Source organism: Mustela nivalis (genome assembly GCF_964662115.1).
Source record: "Mustela nivalis genome assembly, contig: HAP1_SCAFFOLD_1268, whole genome shotgun sequence".
In the NCBI taxonomy this organism is placed as follows: Eukaryota; Metazoa; Chordata; class Mammalia; order Carnivora; family Mustelidae; genus Mustela; species Mustela nivalis.
Genome location: NW_028135396.1, coordinates 4513 through 25087, shown reverse-complemented (window position 1 = coordinate 25087; position 20575 = coordinate 4513). Strand labels below are relative to the sequence as shown.

The window sequence follows — 20575 nt, the reverse complement described above, 5'->3', positions numbered from 1 at the left end:
ACCTAAGTTATGTGGACCTTAGTTTCTACTTTAAAGTTTCACTTACATAAGTTACTTGAAAGTAGAGATGCTGTGTTTTTCAATCTTCATACTTCTAGAACCTGATGTGTACATAGTACCATAGTTTCTTGTTTAAATTCAAAACATAGCATTTATGCTAAAAATCAAATTGCTATTTTAGTTTTTTTTGGAGAATAACATGACAAACTATTTATATACATATAATGTATTATTTGTTTCAGGGGTACAGGTTTGTCATTCATCAGTCTTACACAATACACAGTGCTTACCACAACACATAGCCTCCCCAGTGTCCATTACCAAGCCACCCCATCCTTCTTACCACCTCCACTTCAGCAACCCTCCATTTGTTTCCTGAGAGTAAAAGTCTCTTATGTTTGTCTCCCTGTCTGGTTTTTGTGTTGTTTCATTTTTTCCTCTTGTCCCCTATGATCCTCTGCCTTGTGTATCAGGTTCTACACATCATTGAGATCATATGATTGTCTTTCTCTGATTGACTTATCTCACTTAGCATAATACCCTCTAGTTCCAGCCACATAGTTGCAAATGGCAAGATGTCACATTTTTTGATGGCTGTGTAACATTCCCTTGTGTATATATATCCCATCTTCTTTATTCATTTATCTATCGATGGACATACATGTGGACTCTTTCCATAGTTTGACTATTCTGGACATTGCTGATATAAACACTGGGGCGCATTGGATTACTACATTTGTATCTTTGGGGTAAATACCCACCCAGTGATGCGATTGCTGGGTCATTTTCAACATTTTTAAGGAACCTCCATATTGTTTTCCAGAGTGACTGCACCAGCTTGCATTCCCATAAGCAGTGTGAGAGAGGTTTCCCCTTCCTCTGCATTCTCACCAGCATCTGCATGACAAACCTTTTAAAACAGCAGTTTTCCATAGAAGACTTATGGAATTTCTCTAAAGTAGTATTAGCATATATATATTTAATAGATAGGGTTATTTGATTTGGTGTGTAAGTATGATAATGAGACTAAGGTTCGAATCCACAGTGTGGATTATGTTTTATGGTATCCCCTACATTCTTTATATTGGCCAACTCAATAATTGATATTGCTATCAGAGGGTTCAAATATAACTAGGATTATGAATGACAATCCAGATACTCAAACTACTGGGAAAAAAAAAAAAACCCAAAACATGATTTTAAGATGATGATTCAATAAGGTTTTCTTTCTATATGGAGAACAATAACTAATGAGCCATTCTTATAATCAGGTAATCGTAAACATTTCACTTGATAAATTCACTTTTACTTTAAAGTAATTGACTGTCAGTAATATCTTTCCGTTATGAACTGTTTTCCCATAGGTTCTTAGAACTAGACTTTTAATGTTTTTGATGGAAAGATTTTTAGTTATGTGGTAATAGGTTGAAAAGATGAAATTCTTTCATGGTTCTGATTTTCACTTTTGCAAAGGTATTAGGGTTAACTGAAGAAGTTCACAAGTAGTCTCTATCCAATAGCTTAAACTGTATTCACTCACACTGATAACTAAATGAAAGAAATCAGTGTGTGCTAGGCTCATAAGAAGGCAGACTTAAGGAGGGGAAACAATTGTTGATGGGTTTGTGGTATGAGGTTCATTGGGTAATGCTGCATGTGGTCTTTAGTGAGTAACAGAGCTCTGTAACAGTGGTCTTGGGGTGGGAAGTCAGGTTCAGATAATGACATTACATTGCTGAGAGCTCTTAAGAATTTTTCAGCAGTGAAATGACTTAAAGGCAGGCATGAGAAAGGAAGACGAGGACAATACATCATAATAAATAACTGATTGACCCTAAAGTGGGTGGAGAAAGAGTGCTGTGGCCAGCTGATTCTGCTTATCTTACTTAATCTTCCCTTTTTATTAATTTTATTTAATCTTCCCTTTTCAGATGTGCTCCCTTATTAAGGATGCTTAGATTTTTTTTTAATAGTTCTCTACTGTGTGTTAATGGCAATTAATAATCAAATGATCATATTTTAATGTCACTTTTCCTATTGAATGGGCTTAATTGTTATTAGGCTTTATTAAGCTTTTCCCTTTATGAGGGGAGCTGTTTTATTTATTCCTTGAAGGCCTTAAATATAAAAAACAATATAATTGTATTTAAGATTCAAGTAATTAGCCAGCATTTTACAAGGTCTGTTGGAAATTGATTGCATGTTTATTTTTTGAAATATTTTTCAACAATGGTCCAAATATTTTTGTTTCCATTTTAGAACAAAATCCAGTCTCATAGCAGAGGAGAATATAATGTTTACAGCACGTTTCAGAGCCATGAACCAGAGTTTGACTACTTGAAAAGTTTAGAAATAGAAGAAAAGATCAACAAAATTAGGTGGTTACCCCAGAAAAATGCTGCTCAGTTTTTATTGTCTACCAATGGTAAGTGTTAATTTTTTTCCTTTTGTATGCCTACTATCTACATATGTCCTGTAGGATACTTAGCCCTTTACAAAGAGGAATAGCTGTTCGGAGATTTCCGCAAATAGACACTTGGAAATATGTCTTCCCTATAGGGAATGTGTAAATTCTTCTTTTTTGTCTTCCATTTTTAAATTCTCTTCTTAGTTTTTAAATTCCACAAAAAGGTCCTCAGGTGTCTGTTTTCTTATATATTTTCTTATAATTTTCCACTATAGACTGTGCATACATAGTCTGTAGTGGAAAAAAAAAAAGGGACTTGATCATTGGATTTTAGATCAGGTATGGCTTGTCCCAGCTTGGCTTACAAGCCTTGGAGAGGTTATAGCACTTGGGTTACACTTTCCTTGTCAGCAAACTGGAGATGGTAATATCTGTGTAGTAGTATTGTTATGGGTAGTAAATAAAATTCCTGGTATGCGTAGTAAGTTCTCATAAATGTTAAAGTGTGCCTAAACTCTCCAAAGAATATCTCAAACTATAAATATAAAATACTTCGTCAAAGGATGGTCTCCATTCCAGGATACTTTGCAGAGGAGCACCCTTCCTACTTGGTCCATTGTACAGTAAGGATACAAACTGGAATCTGCATTCTGCCTTCTTCCTAACAAACCTCGGGGGTGGGAGAAGATTTCTTCTTAGTCTGCTCAGGAAAAGTTATCAAATAAGAGAATACCAGAATTTAAAGTACTTCATGACAAGTTGAAGAACATTTCTTTTCTTTTTTAAGATTTTATTTATTCATGAGAGACAGGGAAGGGAGAAGCAGGCTTCCTGTGGAGGGAAGCTGGATGCCAGCCTCAGTCCCAAGCCCCTGGGATCATGACCTGAACCACACAGGCACCTTCTTTTTGTTCTTCGAAATTTTTTTCTTCTGGGTTTTTGTGACTTGGTTAATTCTCGGGGGCTTGGGTCTGAAGATAACTGTTAGAGTGATTGAGGGGGACTTTTAGGTTCTGGTTAGCCATTGTCTGTAATAAAAGTTTAAATTAAAACTTTATTGAGGCTGATATATAAGGCACTGTTAATGAAATCAGATTTTAATACTTGGTAGACCTTACCATTCTTTACCATTTGCTGATTATAAACTCGGGAAACTTCTGGGGTGACATGGTGGAAAATGCAAAGTGCCCCTTTCATCCTGTTTAGGCCTCATCACCCACTTTTTCAAGTTCTTAAAAGTGTATTCCTTAACACAGTGTCATTAGCTAACACCTCAAGTTTACTTCCTCTTAGATGTCCATCTTGTTTTTCTGATGGTCAAATTTCTCCCCAGTCAGTCCACCAAAACCCTCTACCCCCTCTCTTCTCATATCACTGTATTTGCCTCTCTTCTCCTTACTAAAAGAAAAATAAATGATTTAAAGCTTAGGACTTAGAGCATTATAGATGGAGGAATTGTGTTTATTCCTATTGTATGTTTTCATTTATATGGTAAACTGAGCTGTTTCAAATAGCACTTCAGATACTGCTTTTTCACATAAAATCATAATCTAATCATTATATGGCTTCTACTTTTGGAAATAAATGCCCCCAGTAAGTGTGATGGGACATACATAATTCATAATTCTTAATTTTGGCAGTTCATTTCTTATGGCATAAATTACTTTCCTTTTTATAAAGGGAAATATTTAAAATATAGGCTGAACAAGGATAAGGGAGCCCTATGTACCCATCAGGCAGCTTCAGCAGGTCTGAGTTCATAACCAGTTGTTTTTTCAGATACTTCCACTTCCCCTCCTTCTCAGTATTGTTCGGAAACAAATCCCATTTCAGTTCATTTATGGATTAAGTCTTAATTGCCTTTTAACTTCTCTGTTGATACTCAAATTTGTCTTCCATGCAGGTTTCCACGTGCTCTCTGATTTGAAATACACAAGGCAGTGTTTAGCCAGACAACCTTTTCTAGGCAGTAAGCTCTTAAAAGGCTCAGTGGAGGGAGAGGTCACTGGGAATTCCAGTGGTTGGGTCTCAAGTATGTGACTCTATGTAATAATTTTCTGTAGACGGAAACAGCAGTCTCTCCCCAATATGTTTACCATGTAAATTTTGAGTCCTTGATTAATAATACAAATTATTTTAAAGGGCACTGCACAAGGCATTGTAGGTTCCTGTCTTTTGTTGTTACTGTTAAGGAATAGTTAAAAAAAATACATTTATTTGGGGTTGTGTAATTTTTTATTTATTTTATTTATTTATTTTTTTAGCTAGAAAATAGAGCCCATTTTGGAAGCATAAAACCAGTGTGGGAATTTTACAGACTTCTATGTCTGGATGTGGTGGGATGGGGAAAGGATGGAAGGACTAAAGCTTAAGCAGTATCTGGAAAGCTTTATTGTTAAAGAAGACAGAAAATAATCACGGGAGAATGTCAGCAGCGCTTAAATCTAAGTAATAATTTTTATATTATTTGGTATAGTTGTCTCTGTGAGATTGAGCAAAATAATACCTCTCCCCCACATATAACAGCAGGCCTTTCCACTCATAAAAGATGAACTCCTGGGGGAGATTGATGGAAAACAGAACTAAACATATCACCTGTGATTGACCGAAAGTAATCTTTCTTTCTTTTGTCTTTGCTTTGGCTTTCCACGGTCATCATAAACTGTCCCATGTCTCCCAAATCGGTTTTACTTAAATAACTTCATAGTTTTAGTTCATTTAATGTTTCTTCAGGTGGGTGTACTCTTTCTCTTTCATCTCCTTTTGCTTTCTCGGAGTTCTCTTCAACTCTTCCTCATTCCAGTAATGTCCACCTCTAACCTGTTGACCGTGGGTCTTGTATATATGAGTAATAAAAAGTTTACGAGTAAAGTGTATTTTAACAGCTTGTTAAGAATCTTTTTAATCATAAAGCTGCATTCCCACAAAGGAAACATGGTAGCGTGGTCTTCCCTGTCCCAATCCTCTTGTTATGGTGAGACCAACACTGGGGCTTACGGACTTTAGGAACCCTCTTTACATGTTAGGGGTTTTTTTTTGTTTTTTTTTAAAGGTTTATTTAAATGTTCCCCGCATGAGCGGGGGGAGGGGCAAAGGACGGGGGAGAAGCAAACTACCATCTGCTGAGCAAGAAACCCTACTTAGGGCTCACTAAGGGGTGGATCCCAAGACCCCCGCATCATGACCTAATTAAAAGGCAGATGCTCTCAACTGACTGAGCCACCCAGGTGCCCTTACTTGTTAGTATTGGCACTTCAGGGAAACACCATAGAGTGGTGGTTCTTAACCTTTTGGAAATGACAGATTTGAGGAATCCAGTAATCACCTTATAGAAAAATATGTATATTTGCATAATTTTTCATGTAGTCTTATGGAGTTTGATTATTGTCACATTCCTCCAATAGGCCAAAAACTACAGCTAAAAAAGTCACTACTACAGAGTTTAAGAATTTGGTTTTTAAAAAAAATTGTTACATGTATTAAAATATTTTATTTCTGACCTGCCTTGTTCCCAAGCATTGTGCTGAAATTGTATAGTACTTTTCTATCCTGTTTATGTTATTAAAAATTTTTTTTTAAAGATTTTATCCATTTATTTGACAGACAGAGATCACCAGTAGGCAGAGAGGCAGGCAGAGAGAGAGGAAGAAGCAGGCTCCGTGCCAAGCAGAGAGCCCGATGCGGGGGCCCAATCCCAGGACCCTGGGATCATGACCTGAGCCAAAGCAGAGACTTTAACCCACTGAGCCACCCAGGCGCCCCTATGTTACTAAATTTTTTAAACCTTTTTTTTTTTTCCCCTCCCTTTTTAAAGATTTTATTTGACAAAGAGCACACAAGCAGGGGCAGGGGCAGAGGGAGTAGCAGGCTTTCCACTGAGAAGGATCCTGATGCAGCGCTCAATCCCAGGACCCCGGATCATGACCTCAGCCAAAGGCAGATGCTTAACCAGTTGAGCCACCCAGACTCCCCAATTTTTTTAACCTCTTAAGTGACAACTATTTTGGTAATACGTTTTAAAAATCTTTTTACCCATTTTTTCATGATTTAAAAAAAATTTTTTTTCTTCCTAAAACACTATTAGGAACCATAAACTAACTACATCTTATTTGAAAAGTTTGGTAAGTATATTGTGATTTCTTTATCTGGATCTTTGGTAAGGATGATGAATTTGGACCGGCTATAAGACAGTTTCGGAGATTGAGTAAGGAGAAGCTTTTCATCCTTATTTTTAGATAATTACCCGGAAAATTAAGAGTTTAAGCTTGACTTACTACATTTGGGGACAAGTAGAATATCCTAAAGTACATAAATCTTTACCTAGACATACTACATAGAAAACACATGACTAAACACATCTAAAACACATCTAAACCCTAGATTACTAGGGTTTAGATAAAATAGATTACAAGTTAGTAAAGTTAGCAGTGTTTTTCTTCTTATAGTACTTCATCCTTGCAAAGGGTGTCCACAGGGTTGGCTAGCACCCTCTTCACTACCAGGCAGAGAGAGGTGGTAGGCTTAGAGGAGTCCTGTACCTCTGTGTGAGACAATGTATTAGAAAGTGCCTCTATACACTACTTTTTTTTTAATTGTCCCCTTTGGATTATAAAAGGACCATTAAGAATGTGATACTTTTATATGAATGCAGTTCGAAGATTATAACTAAAATATTAAATAAACATGCACAAGTCCGTAATGATTTAAATAAACAGTTAGTTGAATAAATAAATAAGCCGGGAGAGGAGATGCTTCTTTCAGGAGAATTTCAAATTTATGAATGGATGCTCCTCACAGGGACTGTAACTTAATTGTTCCTTTAAGTGTGGACTGGACTTCAGAGATTCATTGCCAGAGACTAGAGTATGACAAGGGGGAAATTAACTCTGAAATGGAGAAACCTGGCAGATAGTGCTTTAACCAAGTGAACAGAGCTATCATCTCCAGTGGGGAAGTCATGTTGATACTTTGTATACCTTCACTGCACCTCTGGTATTCTTCCTAAAAACCAGTGATCCCAGTCTGATCATGGGAAAACAGCAGACATACTGCATCGCTCTTCTGAGAACTGTCAGGATGATGAAAACTAAGGAAAGTCTGAGTAATTGTTAAAGGCGGAGAGACTAGGGAAACTTGACAAATAAATACAGTGTTGCTTGGATCCTGGAACAGAAAGGGCTGTTAGGAGAAAACCTGGTGCATTCTGAGTAAAGTCTAGAGTTTAGTTAGTGGTAACATACAATGTTAATTTCTTAATTTTAACAAATATACCTTGGTTGCTTAAGATGTTGACATTAGAAGAATTGGGTAAAGGGTAGAATGGAAACACTTTGGACAATTTTGCAACTTTACTGTAAGTCAAAATTTACTCCAAAATAAGCGTTTATTTAAAAAATACTATTTTAAAAAATAAAAATATATTTAATATATTTATTTAATATTTATTTATATATATTTATAATATATATAATATTATATAATATATTAATATATATTTATTTAATATATTTATTTAATATATTTAATATATTTATTTAATATATTTAATATATTTAATATATTCTTGGTACTAGGAATTTTGTCTTAAAGAACTTGGGACACAGCTTTTAATTGGTCATTTTTTTTTTCAGACCCAATACAACAGGGAAAGATAGATTCAAACAGAGGCATCCAGTCTTTGAAGGAATTTGTGGGGTCTTTGGTAGGATCTGTTAGAAATCCTAGGAAATGGATACTCCTTTATCCTTTTTATTCTAGATGATAGGCTATAGAAATAACTCTGTTCTTCTAAAAAAAAAAAAGTGTATGTGTATATATGTGTTTGTATTTATAGACATGTAGGTGCTTAAACACACAAACACAACACCCTCTTCCAGGATTAATTAGTTTTAAAGGACAACGACTTGGCTGTGACTTGACTTAAATACCAAGTGGTATTTTGAGGGGCACCTGGGTGACTCATTCGGTTCATTGTCTGCTCTGAGGCCATGATCCCAAGGTCCTGGGATTAAGCCCAATGTCAGGCCTCTGCTCAGTGGGGAGCTTGTTTCTCTCTGCCTGCTGCTCTGCCTGCTTTTGCTCTCTCTTTCTCTCAAATAAATAAATACAATCTTTCTTAAAAAAAAAAAATGGTACCTTGAGTGCCACTAATGTATAGTTTGTCATTTCTGTATTGTAGTTCTATGTATATGTGTCTTTATTTGCCAGGTAATAGGAAATTTGTTTTTTTATTAAGTCATATAAGAGATTGTATTCTTGGGATCCTTTCAGGTGAATTATGAAATAGTGTGTTTGAATATGCCTTAAAATGTTTTTCTTCTATTAGCAGTATTCTTTTTTTGTGGACTTTTTTTCATTTTTCTCTCCAGATAAAACAATAAAATTATGGAAAATCAGTGAAAGGGACAAAAGACCAGAAGGGTATAACTTGAAAGAGGAAGATGGAAGGTATAGAGATCCTACTACAGTTACTACACTACGAGTAAGTACTTAAGAAAAAATGATGGTAACTCTGATAGTGTTCTGTATTCATACTATATATTCTAGATCCTAAACAGAACTTGAATAGGATTAACGATAATTTGCCCCCTCCCAAAAAGTTTATAACCAGATAGGACATTAAAAATTCCTGTTTTATTTTATTTCATTTTATTTATTTATTTATAAAATATTTTATTTATTTATTTGAGAGAGAGACAGTGAGAAAGAGCATGAGCGAGGAGAAGATCAGAGGGAGAAGCAGACTCCCCATGGAGCTGGGAGCCTGATGGGGGACTCGATCCCGGGACTCCAGGATCCTGACCTGAGCCGAAGGCAGTTGTCCAACCAACTGAGCCACTCAGGCGTCCCCAAAATTCCTGTTTTAAATAACTGTCCCACATAAAGGTCTGTCTGTGCCAGGGGGTGACCCAGGACCCCATGTGTTTTATACAATACCACACTGTTTTTTGCCCTTACGGTTTGAATGTCAGCTATTCTGACCTTAAGTATCAAGATTAACTTGCTTTGGAGATAAGAGAGTAGGTAAAAATGGACCAGATACTCTAGTTCAAGCTAAGAAATACTAAGAATTAGATGTTCTGAGCTAATTTCCTCTTAGCCAGTCCAAACCAGAAACATCTAGCTTTGCAAGTCTCCAGCAGAAGATTGGAACTAGAAACCACATCAAATTCTAATAATACTGCTATCTATAAAAGAAGGTAAATTAACCAAATTATTTCTTTTTCTTCTCATTTCAACACTTTAAAGATCAACATCAGTTGCTTTATAAAGCTAAATCTGTGTAATATTACACTATATAAACTACTGTACTACACTGTTATACTATATTATTCTATAGTGTTCCCTCAAAAACTAGGATAAAGAACTGAACCTTAAGTGTGCCATTGTAAATAGTGAGTATTTTGTAATGACTGTTTTTCATGTGTCTTTATTGACAGGTGCCAGTCTTTAGGCCCATGGACCTAATGGTTGAGGCCAGTCCACGAAGAATATTTGCCAATGCTCATACATATCACATCAACTCAATTTCTATTAATAGTGATTATGAAACATATTTATCTGCAGACGATTTACGGATTAATCTTTGGCATCTGGAGATTACAGACAGGAGTTTCAGTATCCGTTTGGTTTCTTTTTTTGGTGTTTGGTAAAGAAGACATGTTGTGCCCCATACTAGATTTATTTTCATCTCTCCGTGTATTTTTATTTCTTCTTTTTAAAAGTAGCTTCTTACTTTATAACACTTTTTCTTTGTGTTTAAGTGATTAAATAGTGGGGGAAGTTCTTTGATAAAGACCATGATATATTGATTAAAAAATAGGATTCTTAGAATTTTAAGTACTATTATACTAAGTTTAGTACTTAGTACTAAATACTTTGCTATAATACTACTATGTATATTAAATACAGTTTCACCTATAAAAAGTCTTTTTTAATGGTTGAGTTTTTAATAAAACAAATTTGTAGAGTATTATCTGTAATTATAAAAATATTCTTAGTAAGGTTGGCTAAAGAAATTCTTAGAAGTCATCGTGGTATAAAGGCAATAGAAATTCTTCAGACACCACTTTCATTGTTTATATTATCCGAGATTTTTCTGTACATGTACAAGATACATGTACAAGATACAGACATATCTGGCATACATAGTATACTATATACATATAAACCTAGGATTGTTTATAAATATATTTAAGTATCTTTTTTTAAAGGTCTTGTTACATGTAGTTATTGCTGCTAGTGTTAATGTAGTATTTTTTAAATAGACATCATCTGAAAAATCAGCACTTTACTATAGTTTATATTCTGCCCATAGTATATAAAAGAGCCTATTTCCCTTCACCATTACCAGTCTAGTTAGTGAAAAGTCCTATTTATCAACTATTTATATTTCTTTTTGTTCTCATTTTTTCATCGAATTTATATACTTACTGAGGTTTTTGTTTGTTTTTAAAGCACTTTTTAAAAGATTTTATTTATTTATTTGAGAGAGAGACAGTAAGAGAGAGTATGAGCGAGGAGAAGGTCAGAGGGAGAAGCAGACTCCCCATGGAGCTGGGAGCCCGATGCCGGACTCGATCCCGGGACTCTGGGATCATGACCTGAGCCGAAGGCAGTCGTCCAACCAACTGAGCCACCTAGGCGTCCCTTAAAGCACTTTTTAAAATATTAAGTGAATCAGCTCCTTTGTGTTGCAGATAGCTTCTTTTTTTTACTCCCTTGAGGTTTTTTGCTTTTCATTTGTTTAGAATTTACACTGAGTCCTGTTAATATAGGAAGATAAACTTAATCAGTCTTTTCCTTATGGCTTCTGGGATTTGTATCATACTCAAAAAAAGAGGCTCATCTACATTCTAACATGGTTTTTTCTAAGATTTTTTCCCGAAGCATTAGAAATTATTATCCCTCTGGTATTTGTACTCCTATAAGGAGTAGAATGCAATTCAAAATTAATACTTGTGGTTAAGTTTATGAATTAATTTCAAACTTGAGAAATGTAAAATTATATTTGCCCTTTATTCTAAGTGGAAATTCCTTAATAAATGCTATCCAGATATTGTGGATATCAAGCCTGCCAATATGGAAGAGCTAACAGAAGTGATTACGGCAGCAGAATTCCATCCAAACAGCTGCAACACGTTTGTATACAGCAGCAGTAAAGGAACTATTCGGTTATGTGACATGAGGGCCTCTGCTCTCTGTGATAGGCATTCTAAACGTAAGTGTTTTCTGTCTTTTTTTTCAAATGGTAACATTTTCTGCTTTTTGAAAGTGGCATCAGGCATAGTGACTACATTTACATGGGTTTACAGATCTGAAAACCTGTGTGCCCAGGGCCTCCTGTACCCTTTGGTAATAAACTGCCTGACCACGTGAGGCATTATAGGTCATTCTACTGGAAGACCATAAAAGGCTCTCTTGGGAGCATGTCCTAGTGGACATACTTACAAATGGAATGTGATTTTGGGAGAACTTGGGGCTGGGCTCTCTAACTCTTAAGTAGAGTTGGTTTTGTTTTTTTTTTTTCCTTTCCCCCTTGCCTCCCTTTTCTCTTTTCCTCCTGCTCTCCCTTTGTTGCTTTCTGTTTTGAGCTTTCTAGGAAGATTTTTCTGAGAAGAGATTTCCTTGGTTTAAAAAAAGTTTGAAAAAACACTGGGTTAAAAAAAATTAAGGGGTTGCATTATTATTGTCTTCATGTTGTTAAGTGTTTTTAAAACTTGTAAAAATGGGTACATGCCTGTTACCAAAATACCTGGCCGCTTAAAAAAAAAAAAATCTGGTATAAATACAGATGGTGTGTTCCCTTGTAGTGAACATACAGGCAAAGTTATGGAGGTATATGCAGAACCTACAGACCTGGTGTACTTTGAAGTCAGAAGTCCTGGCTATTCTGGTTCTGCTAAACCAGCTATAGGACCCTGGGAAGATACTATATACTTTTGTATCTTCAATATCAATGTTAAGTCATTCCCCTTAAGAGACTTTCAGGGAAGGTTATGTTCTTATAGTCAGAGAGATGTTTTTCAGTTCTGTAGTAGCCTGTCATCTCTAGCTCACTCTTAGGAAGTTTGTGAATGGTTGTCTCAGCAAGTGCTTTGTCCAAGCCAGAATATTCTACAAATAGCTCTTTAAAAAAATTTTTTTTTGCTTGTTTTTAGTGTTTGAAGAACCTGAAGATCCCAGTAACAGGTCTTTTTTTTCTGAAATCATCTCCTCTATTTCTGATGTAAAATTCAGCCATAGTGGTCGATATATGATGACTAGAGACTATTTGTCAGTCAAAATTTGGGACTTAAATATGGAAAACAGGCCTGTGGAAACATACCAGGTATTTGCAGTTTTTTCTTTCAATTAGCATATACCCTAAGTAATTACACCCATTTACTCTAAGTCTTCATAGAAAAGGATTTTGTACTATGTGTTAATCCCAATACAGCATGGTGGACCCTTAGGCGTTTTCCTTCAGAGATTCATAAGTATGTTGCTTTTCCATATGTTAATTTTATGTATACTTTTATAGAGGTTGTGTTGTCTGTCCAGTTCAAGTGTGATTTTGCTACCAGTTTGGTTCACTGTTGACACCATTTTCCCACACTGCTGTCTGCATTTAAAGTGAGGAGGAAGAGTACTCTAATAAGGTCTAGGTGGGGAAGAGGTTTGCGGAGAATGGCCCATCTTGGTTGGAGTATGAGCAGTCGTAGTTGAACTAGAGCTTAACTTTGGCATGCCCAGTCAAATAGACTACATTCTACCTTTCGGCAGATGACTTTTGTCTTAGGCTAAAGGAGAACGGCTCGAAAGCCCAGTGTACAGCTGTCTGTTGTAGGATATTAGTTCTGGGTTCTCTTGTCAGTCAGCCACCATTGATCCCCTATCCTTTTCTTCTGGAGAAGAGAATAAAGACATGGACAGCCGGGGACAGGAATGGGGGGCAAGCAGAAACCTGGGGTAAACCCTAGACTGCAATATAGAAGACACTTAACACTGTTTTAAGAATACAGAATTTGTAAATGGTACCTTCTTTATGTTGTGTGTTTTCTATAAAATTAAAATGATGTTTCTCAAGCCTTTTACTCCTCTTTTACAAACATAAACTACTATAAAGATTCTTCCTTAATGGTATTTGAAATTTTAAAGGAAATGCTATGTTGAAACAAAGGCAAAGAGATACATACTGCTTTGTTTTCAGTTACATTTGTGTAACTTCCAAGATTGTGATCTAGCTCCTGGTGTTTCTCACTACTACCACCACCACCCCCGGTTGCCATTGAGAATAAAATTGATTTGGATCTTAATTTCATATTCTTAAAATTGTTGGGTGGGAAACCCTGTACGTGGATTCTAAAACTTTGCTGAACTGTTATGATTAACCTAATCTGCAGTTTTTCTGCCTATGCTGAATTGGATTAGTGATTCAGAGTAGAGTTACGTTTTATACTCAAGGTATGCAGATTTAGCTGTTGTTGAATTTATATAAGCATCTTCCTGAGCTGTGTGTGACTAAAGGGTATTTTGATCTTACTGATTTTTTTGCCTTCTATCCCGACCCCTCCCTGAGTTGCAGTTCCTCATAGTTAACAAATTTGCATGTAATGTCGCATAGACATGGCCTGAATCATTCCATTATACTTAAAAGTTGAAATGGACACTTAAAATGATTTTAGGTTGCTTCATAACGAACAGGGAATTCTAAGCATTTGGAAGGTACCTACTCTTTTTTCTATCATTAATTCTTTTTTAAGGCTCTTTCTAAGTAAAAAGGGTTAGTGAGATCGAGACAACCCCTTCCCTCCCACCCCATCACAACAAAAACTTTGGAACTTTCCTCCTTTGTAATTTAACAGTGTTAATATTGAAATGCATAATTTCTCAGAGTACATCTTAAATACCAAATTTATTTATTTTTTGGTTTATCCCCTTGTGAAATCCTAGTGAATTATACTTCAAAAAAGAGGTACATTTTCGTTAGTTTTTGATATTCTGTGAGGAATATCGGTGATAAGATTTTTTCAGTGATGCATGCTTTGAGTAACTGTATACAGTTGATCTTTGAACAACATCATTTGAATCGTGTTGGTCCACTTTATTCTTGGATATTTCATCTATAAAAACAGTAGAGTACTGCAAATGTATATTCCTTGTGATTTGCTGAATAACATTTTCTTTCCTCTAGCCTACTTTCTTATAAGAATGCAGTACATAATACATACTACAGACATAAAATGCGTGTTAACTTTGTTATCAGTAAGTCCTCCCCAGCCAACAGTGGGCTTAGTAGTTAAGTTTTGGGGAGTCAAAAGGTGTATGTGAATTATTTTTTTTTAAGACCTATTTATTTGAGAGAGGGTGAGAGCGCAAAATGGAGGGGCACAGGGAAGGGGGAAGATAATCTGAAGTAGACTCCACCCTGAGCATGGAGCCTGACATGGGGTTCAGTCTCAAGACACCAAAATCATGACCTGAGCCAAAACAAGAGTGGGATGCTTAACTGACTCCGCCCCACAGGTGCCCTATATGTGCATTTTTGACTGTGCAGGGTGATTAACACCCCTAATCCTCAAGATGCTCAATGGTCAGTTATAATTGCATAGCATGTGCACTTTAATGATAATGTAGGCTTCAGTTATTTATGCCCAAAAATGATATTTTAAAAAGGAAGTAAAACACAATATTGAATATTTTTTTAATCAGCAGTTAATGGACTGAAAAAAACAGGTGTTAACATATTCAACTATCGATATAATAGTCTTTACTTACTCTATTATCTGCACCATTTTCAAATGTATTTTAGCCTAAATATTTTAGTCCATCTTGTAAAGAGTTCATGTGTCATGCCCCAAAGGGTATTTTTCTTTGTCCTACAGTAGAAAAATGTGTGTTCATGGAAGGGAGCTCATTTGTTTGTGAAAACGATAAAACGCCTTTATTGTTTGTTACTAAGAGAGTTGAGTTTTAGTAAGATTACAGAGTATGTATGTGTGTCTATATATTCCTTTAAAAAAATAAGGACTTGTTTAAATATTTTTCTAATATCAATTAGCAGATCTTGAAGTTAAGTATATCTATAATAATATATTTATATTTAAAACCCAGGTTCATGAATACCTCAGAAGTAAACTTTGTTCACTGTATGAAAATGACTGCATATTTGATAAATTTGAATGTTGTTGGAATGGATCTGACAGGTAATTGATTTTAATTTGAACTTCTCATTCAAATTGGCCTTTTATTGGAGGAAAAGAAATGTTCTGTTTCACTTCTAGTATGATTGACATAAATTACAAATCCTTACTTCATTTTTCCTTCAGTTTGCTTGAAATAAATTCAGTAATCTTGTAGCAGTAATAGCAAATAAAAATTAAACTTTGTCTCGTTAGTAAATATGAAGATACACAAAAAATGTAGTTATCTTAAATTATGATTTAAACATCTTTAAATATTCCTTTTTATGAACCAGAGCAGTGAAATCTTTGACATGACAACTGTTAAAATGGTGAAATTTCACTTTGGTGGTTCATCTATGAAACTTTTGAGAAATATTTAGGCAATAGATACTTCATTTGGAATATTAAACACCAGTTTTTTCCAGCTATCTCATCAGTATCTCATAGAAGTGGAATTACCATATGTCATTTTAACTATATTACCTTGAGTAATTAGGGTTTTTATATAATCTACAACTTTGCCACAGTGTATGTTTCATTTTTACGGTATCATTAAAATGTGTAGTGCCATTATTTCCAAGGACAAATAGGTCTTAATCTTTCAGTTTTTCCTTATCAATACTTATTTCCCATTTATTGTGTTCCAGTAGAACAGAAAACATTAGAAAAGACAGTTTTGGAATTACTTAAACTTGCCTTCATGATCATTAGATGTACTTGAACAGTTTAATCAGTGAACAGTTTTTCCTTATCAATACTTATTTCCCATTTATTGTGTTCCAGTAGAACAGAAAACATTAGAAAAGACAGTTTTGGAATTACTTAAACTTGCCTTCATGATCATTAGATGTACTTGAACAGTTTAATCAGTGAACATTCAAGTATCATGGTGTTCTGTGTTATAGAGGATGCTAGAATTTGGATCACTTATGTTTGGTGTGATGTTTAATATTACCTTCATCTGAATGTAACATGACACCCAGAAATAGGCTGGCCACAGTAAACCTAGACTCAGAACAAGCAAGGTTTGCCTTTGAATTTCACTGCTTAACCCTAAGCCATCAAGAAGGAAGAAGGAAAGGGAAGAGAGAAAGGAGAAATTTGCAGACAGCAAGAGAAAGAAGATACTGATACACTAGGATCTGATGACACTGCTGCACCAGCTCTTCTCACATTGATGAAACATATTGGGCCGGTTTTAAGTTAGGTTTCATTATAAAAAAGAAATTTTTGATTTCCCTTACTGTTTAAAAACTTGTTTTGAAATAATTTCAAACTGGGGGAAAATTGGTAAGAGTGACACAGTTTTATTTAGCCCTTACTCAGGGTCTCCTGTTACTGTTTGCTGTGTCAGTCTCTTCCTTTATATCTGTCTCTGTAAAGACACCGCAAATAGATATGCATACTTTATTTGTGAACCAATAACATGGTGGCCCATTGCTCTTGAACTTTTTAATGAGCATTTTCTAAAGGATAAGAGTCTCTTCTACATTGTGACAGGGCAGTCATATAAAGCAAAACAGTTCCCGTGGCACAGTCCTCCCATCAAATCCACAGAGCCTATTAAAATTTCACCAGCCCTCTTGGCCATGTCCTTCCTAGCAGAGAAGAAAATCCAGTCAAATATGCAGTCCCAAAGAATATATAACATTTAGTTGTCTTGTTCTCCTTTAATCTGGAATAGTAGTTCTTCATGTTTTCCTTGTCTACTGCCACTTTGGCATTTTGAAAAACAGGCCAATGATTTTATAGAACGTTTTTTAATCTGAGTGTTACCTAATTAGTTTTCTCATAATTTGATTCAGGTTATACATTTTGGGCAGGTATACCATAGAAATGCTGACCTACCAAAACCTTTTAAAATTTATAGAGAGCCTAGGTGTCCTAATTATTAAAATCTCACAAATTCAGATAATATGGGGGTACCAATCCAAATACATAATTCATTTTAAAAGAGAGTTTATTACCCTCAGGTATGTGCACCAATTTGAGTTTGATTAAAATGTTGTCAAGTGTCCTTTGGAGGACTTAGATTACTGAATAGATGATAATCATTTCTATTTCATATATGACCTGTATAATGTATGATACATGTAAATACTTATTTTCAAGCTTTACTTTAAACAGTTTCTTGATATTCTGTAATCTTACTTACAAAAATAATTTAAACCATGTGGAAGAACATGGTATGTAATAGTAGCACCAGACCCTTTCTAAATTAATAGTTTCAGATTTGGGAGGTTTTGCTTGTTGGTGCTTAAACTTAGCAAACGTTGAGCAGTGATAGATGGAAAGTCAAACTGACAGAGGTACCCTGGGTAAGGTTAAAATTTGGCAACAATTAAGCAGATCCTGTAAAAATATTTGTCCTCAGAAAAAGTGCTTTAAAGGTATTTAATGCAATAGGTAAAATGACTTCCTGTGAAGAAAAAAATTTATATTCTACTCTTAATAGTCACAGAATAAGGTTTTTGTTTGTTTGTTTTTTAAGAGAGAGAGAGAGCACACATACAAGCAGGAGAAGCTGCAGGAAGAGGGAGAAGCAGGCTCCCTGCTGAGCAAGGAGCCTGATACAGGGCTCTGTCCCAGGCCCTTGGGATCATGACCTGAGCTGAAGGCAGACGCTTAATGGACTGAGCCACCCAGGCGTCCCAAATATCTTAAAAGCATTCATAAGATAGCATTTTCCCAGTCAGACAATATTCTGGGAGCAAATTCTTTAGTTTATAATTTAAATCACAAAGTAATGCATTGGTTTCTTATGAATAGCTATATACCATGAATTTTGAAGGGTTTTAGAACCTGTGATCCCACAGTTGGTATTTGAAGAAGCTACCAGTTTGGTTAATCACAAAACCTGTAGTTGCAAAAATATATTCAGCAGAGATTATTTCAGTACTACTAAGAAGCTACTTTCGAGAATATTTTCAACTTTGGTGATAGTTTTGGTAGTCCCGAAAAGGAGCTATTAATAGAAATCCAAGCTAACTACCAGTAACTAGTACCAGACTAGTACTAGTTTATTTGAATAATTGGTCCTTGGGTTGGTGTCAGCAACCCTCTCCCCAAATCCAGATCAGCTTGAAGTAGCTATTTCCTATGCGGTAATATGCTAGGTTCCATCACTGAATCATTTTACTGGAAATAAACTTCTGTTCACTTACTTGCATCCTGTTTGCTTTTGCAGTGTTGTCATGACTGGATCTTACAATAATTTCTTCAGAATGTTTGACAGGAACACAAAGCGAGACATAACCCTAGAAGCATCACGGGAAAACAACAAACCTCGCACAGTTCTAAAACCACGAAAAGTCTGTGCAAGTGGCAAGCGAAAGAAAGATGAAATAAGTGTTGACAGCTTAGACTTCAACAAGAAAATCCTTCATACAGCCTGGCACCCCAAGGAAAATATCATTGCTGTAGCTACTACAAACAATCTGTATATATTTCAAGACAAAGTGAATTAGGGTTGGCATTCCCAGCAGAAGAGCCCACTTCCTGCTTAGTTGAGATAGTTGAATCTAGCATTCGTACCTAAAAAAGAGAGCGGTCCATTGTGGCGCCCCTTTCCAGTGTTTGACAATGTGCCATTCGACAACACATTTTTTATAGCTACATGGAGAAATCTCTGTGGATTCATCACTGTGGTGTTCTCCATGTCTGCTAGCCATGTAGGTAAGGGTAGGGCACTTTTAATTTAAATGACTTCTTGCACCATCTTGCCTAATGGACTAGATTGGACTGTATCAACATTGATTTACTCCACTTTTTATGCCTTCCATTGTGATGACGTCAAACACAGTGAAAGCCTTCAGTCATGCTTATGGGATTTAATTGTGTAGCCTCATTACTGTATCATTTGTGGGGTACACCCCTCCCCTTTTTTAAATTAAATACAGCTCATTCTTACTGTGGCTTGTAGCATTCCTCCTCTTCTGGCCTCCTGGACTCTTCCCCTTCATCTCTTTTACCCTTGCCCCCTCCACCCAGTCTTGGTGGTGGTATATTAAAAAAAGAAAGAACGAAAGCACACAATATGAGTCAGTTTGGGGTCAGTGGTAAAGGGGGTATATGTTGCGAACAAATGTTTTAATAACAGTTGGCTGTAATCACTCCTTGCCGTGTCTGGCACCGAAAATAAGGAAAAAAATACTACTACTGAATAAAAGTGACAAAGAATGGAGAATCTGGTTTTCTTTTTTCTTTTTAATCTACCTCTTTCAGCCAGTATTTTGTGTCATTACTTTTGGGTGCAGTGAAATGAAATGAGTTTCCATTGTTTAATTGGTATTTTTGTTAATGATCTTTAACAAGTGTTCTTTTACATGGAGAAGGAGAGGTCTTGGTTCTGTATGAACAAGTTATGAATATATATTGGTATTACTAAGGATTTCACAATCTACAAATTGCTAGAGTTTTTTTTTTTTTTACTGTGGTTATGAATATTGGATACATTGTATCTACACTTAACTCCTCTGTTAATGAAATTGTTGTAAATGGGAACCAAATTTGTAGAAATTCATTTTTAAAGTCTTTTTACAGTCTTAATTTCATTTTTGCCTTACTAAAGTCAAAGACTTAAAAAAACTTTTTTAACAGGTTAAAAACCTTTTTTTTTGTCATTCAATCATAAAACATAAAACTATTCTCAAGTGATTTACAGAGAAAATTGACACTGCACTATTTTTTTTGTACTTTACTGCTATCAAATCTGAATGAAATGTACTTTGCCATAGATGTTTTTCCTCTATTTTTAGTTTTCCAAAGTATTACTATTAAAGACAAACTTTAAAGGTATGGTGTTAAAAAAGTGCTTAATGGACTCCCAAGAGCTGCCTCAAATAAAAATTTAGTAATCTGTATATGATTACATTTCCCTATCCAAAGATGAAGAGTACTCCTATTTTTAATAGGTAGAATGTACCTTTGTCAGTCTTGCAGAAGCTTTAATGGAGAAACAAATGGACTTTATTTTTAAAAATAAAAATCAAGTAGGCATTTA

General features: G+C 35.4%; 1 protein-coding gene across 5 annotated transcripts in view; it reads left to right on the top strand.

Moving 5' to 3' along the window:
- Window positions 1-19756, top strand: part of PPP2R2A (protein phosphatase 2 regulatory subunit Balpha) — an 89734-nt gene extending 69978 nt beyond the window's left edge. For 4 of the 5 annotated variants that reach the window (XM_082750549.1, XM_082750550.1, XM_082750551.1 and 1 more), the window contains 7 exons: window positions 2260-2425; window positions 8776-8888; window positions 9847-10024; window positions 11463-11627; window positions 12568-12737; window positions 15503-15594; window positions 18761-19756. In XM_082750549.1, the coding sequence (XP_082606675.1) occupies window positions 2260-2425; window positions 8776-8888; window positions 9847-10024; window positions 11463-11627; window positions 12568-12737; window positions 15503-15594; window positions 18761-19040 (1164 nt within the window). In that variant the 3' untranslated portion in view covers window positions 19041-19756. Of the gene's footprint in view, window positions 1-2259; window positions 2426-8775; window positions 8889-9846; window positions 10025-11462; window positions 11628-12567; window positions 12738-15502; window positions 16307-16443 lie in introns of all 5 variants that reach the window. The other variant, XR_014307907.1, reaches the window with a different exon arrangement.
- Window positions 19757-20575: the final 819 nt, after the last annotated feature.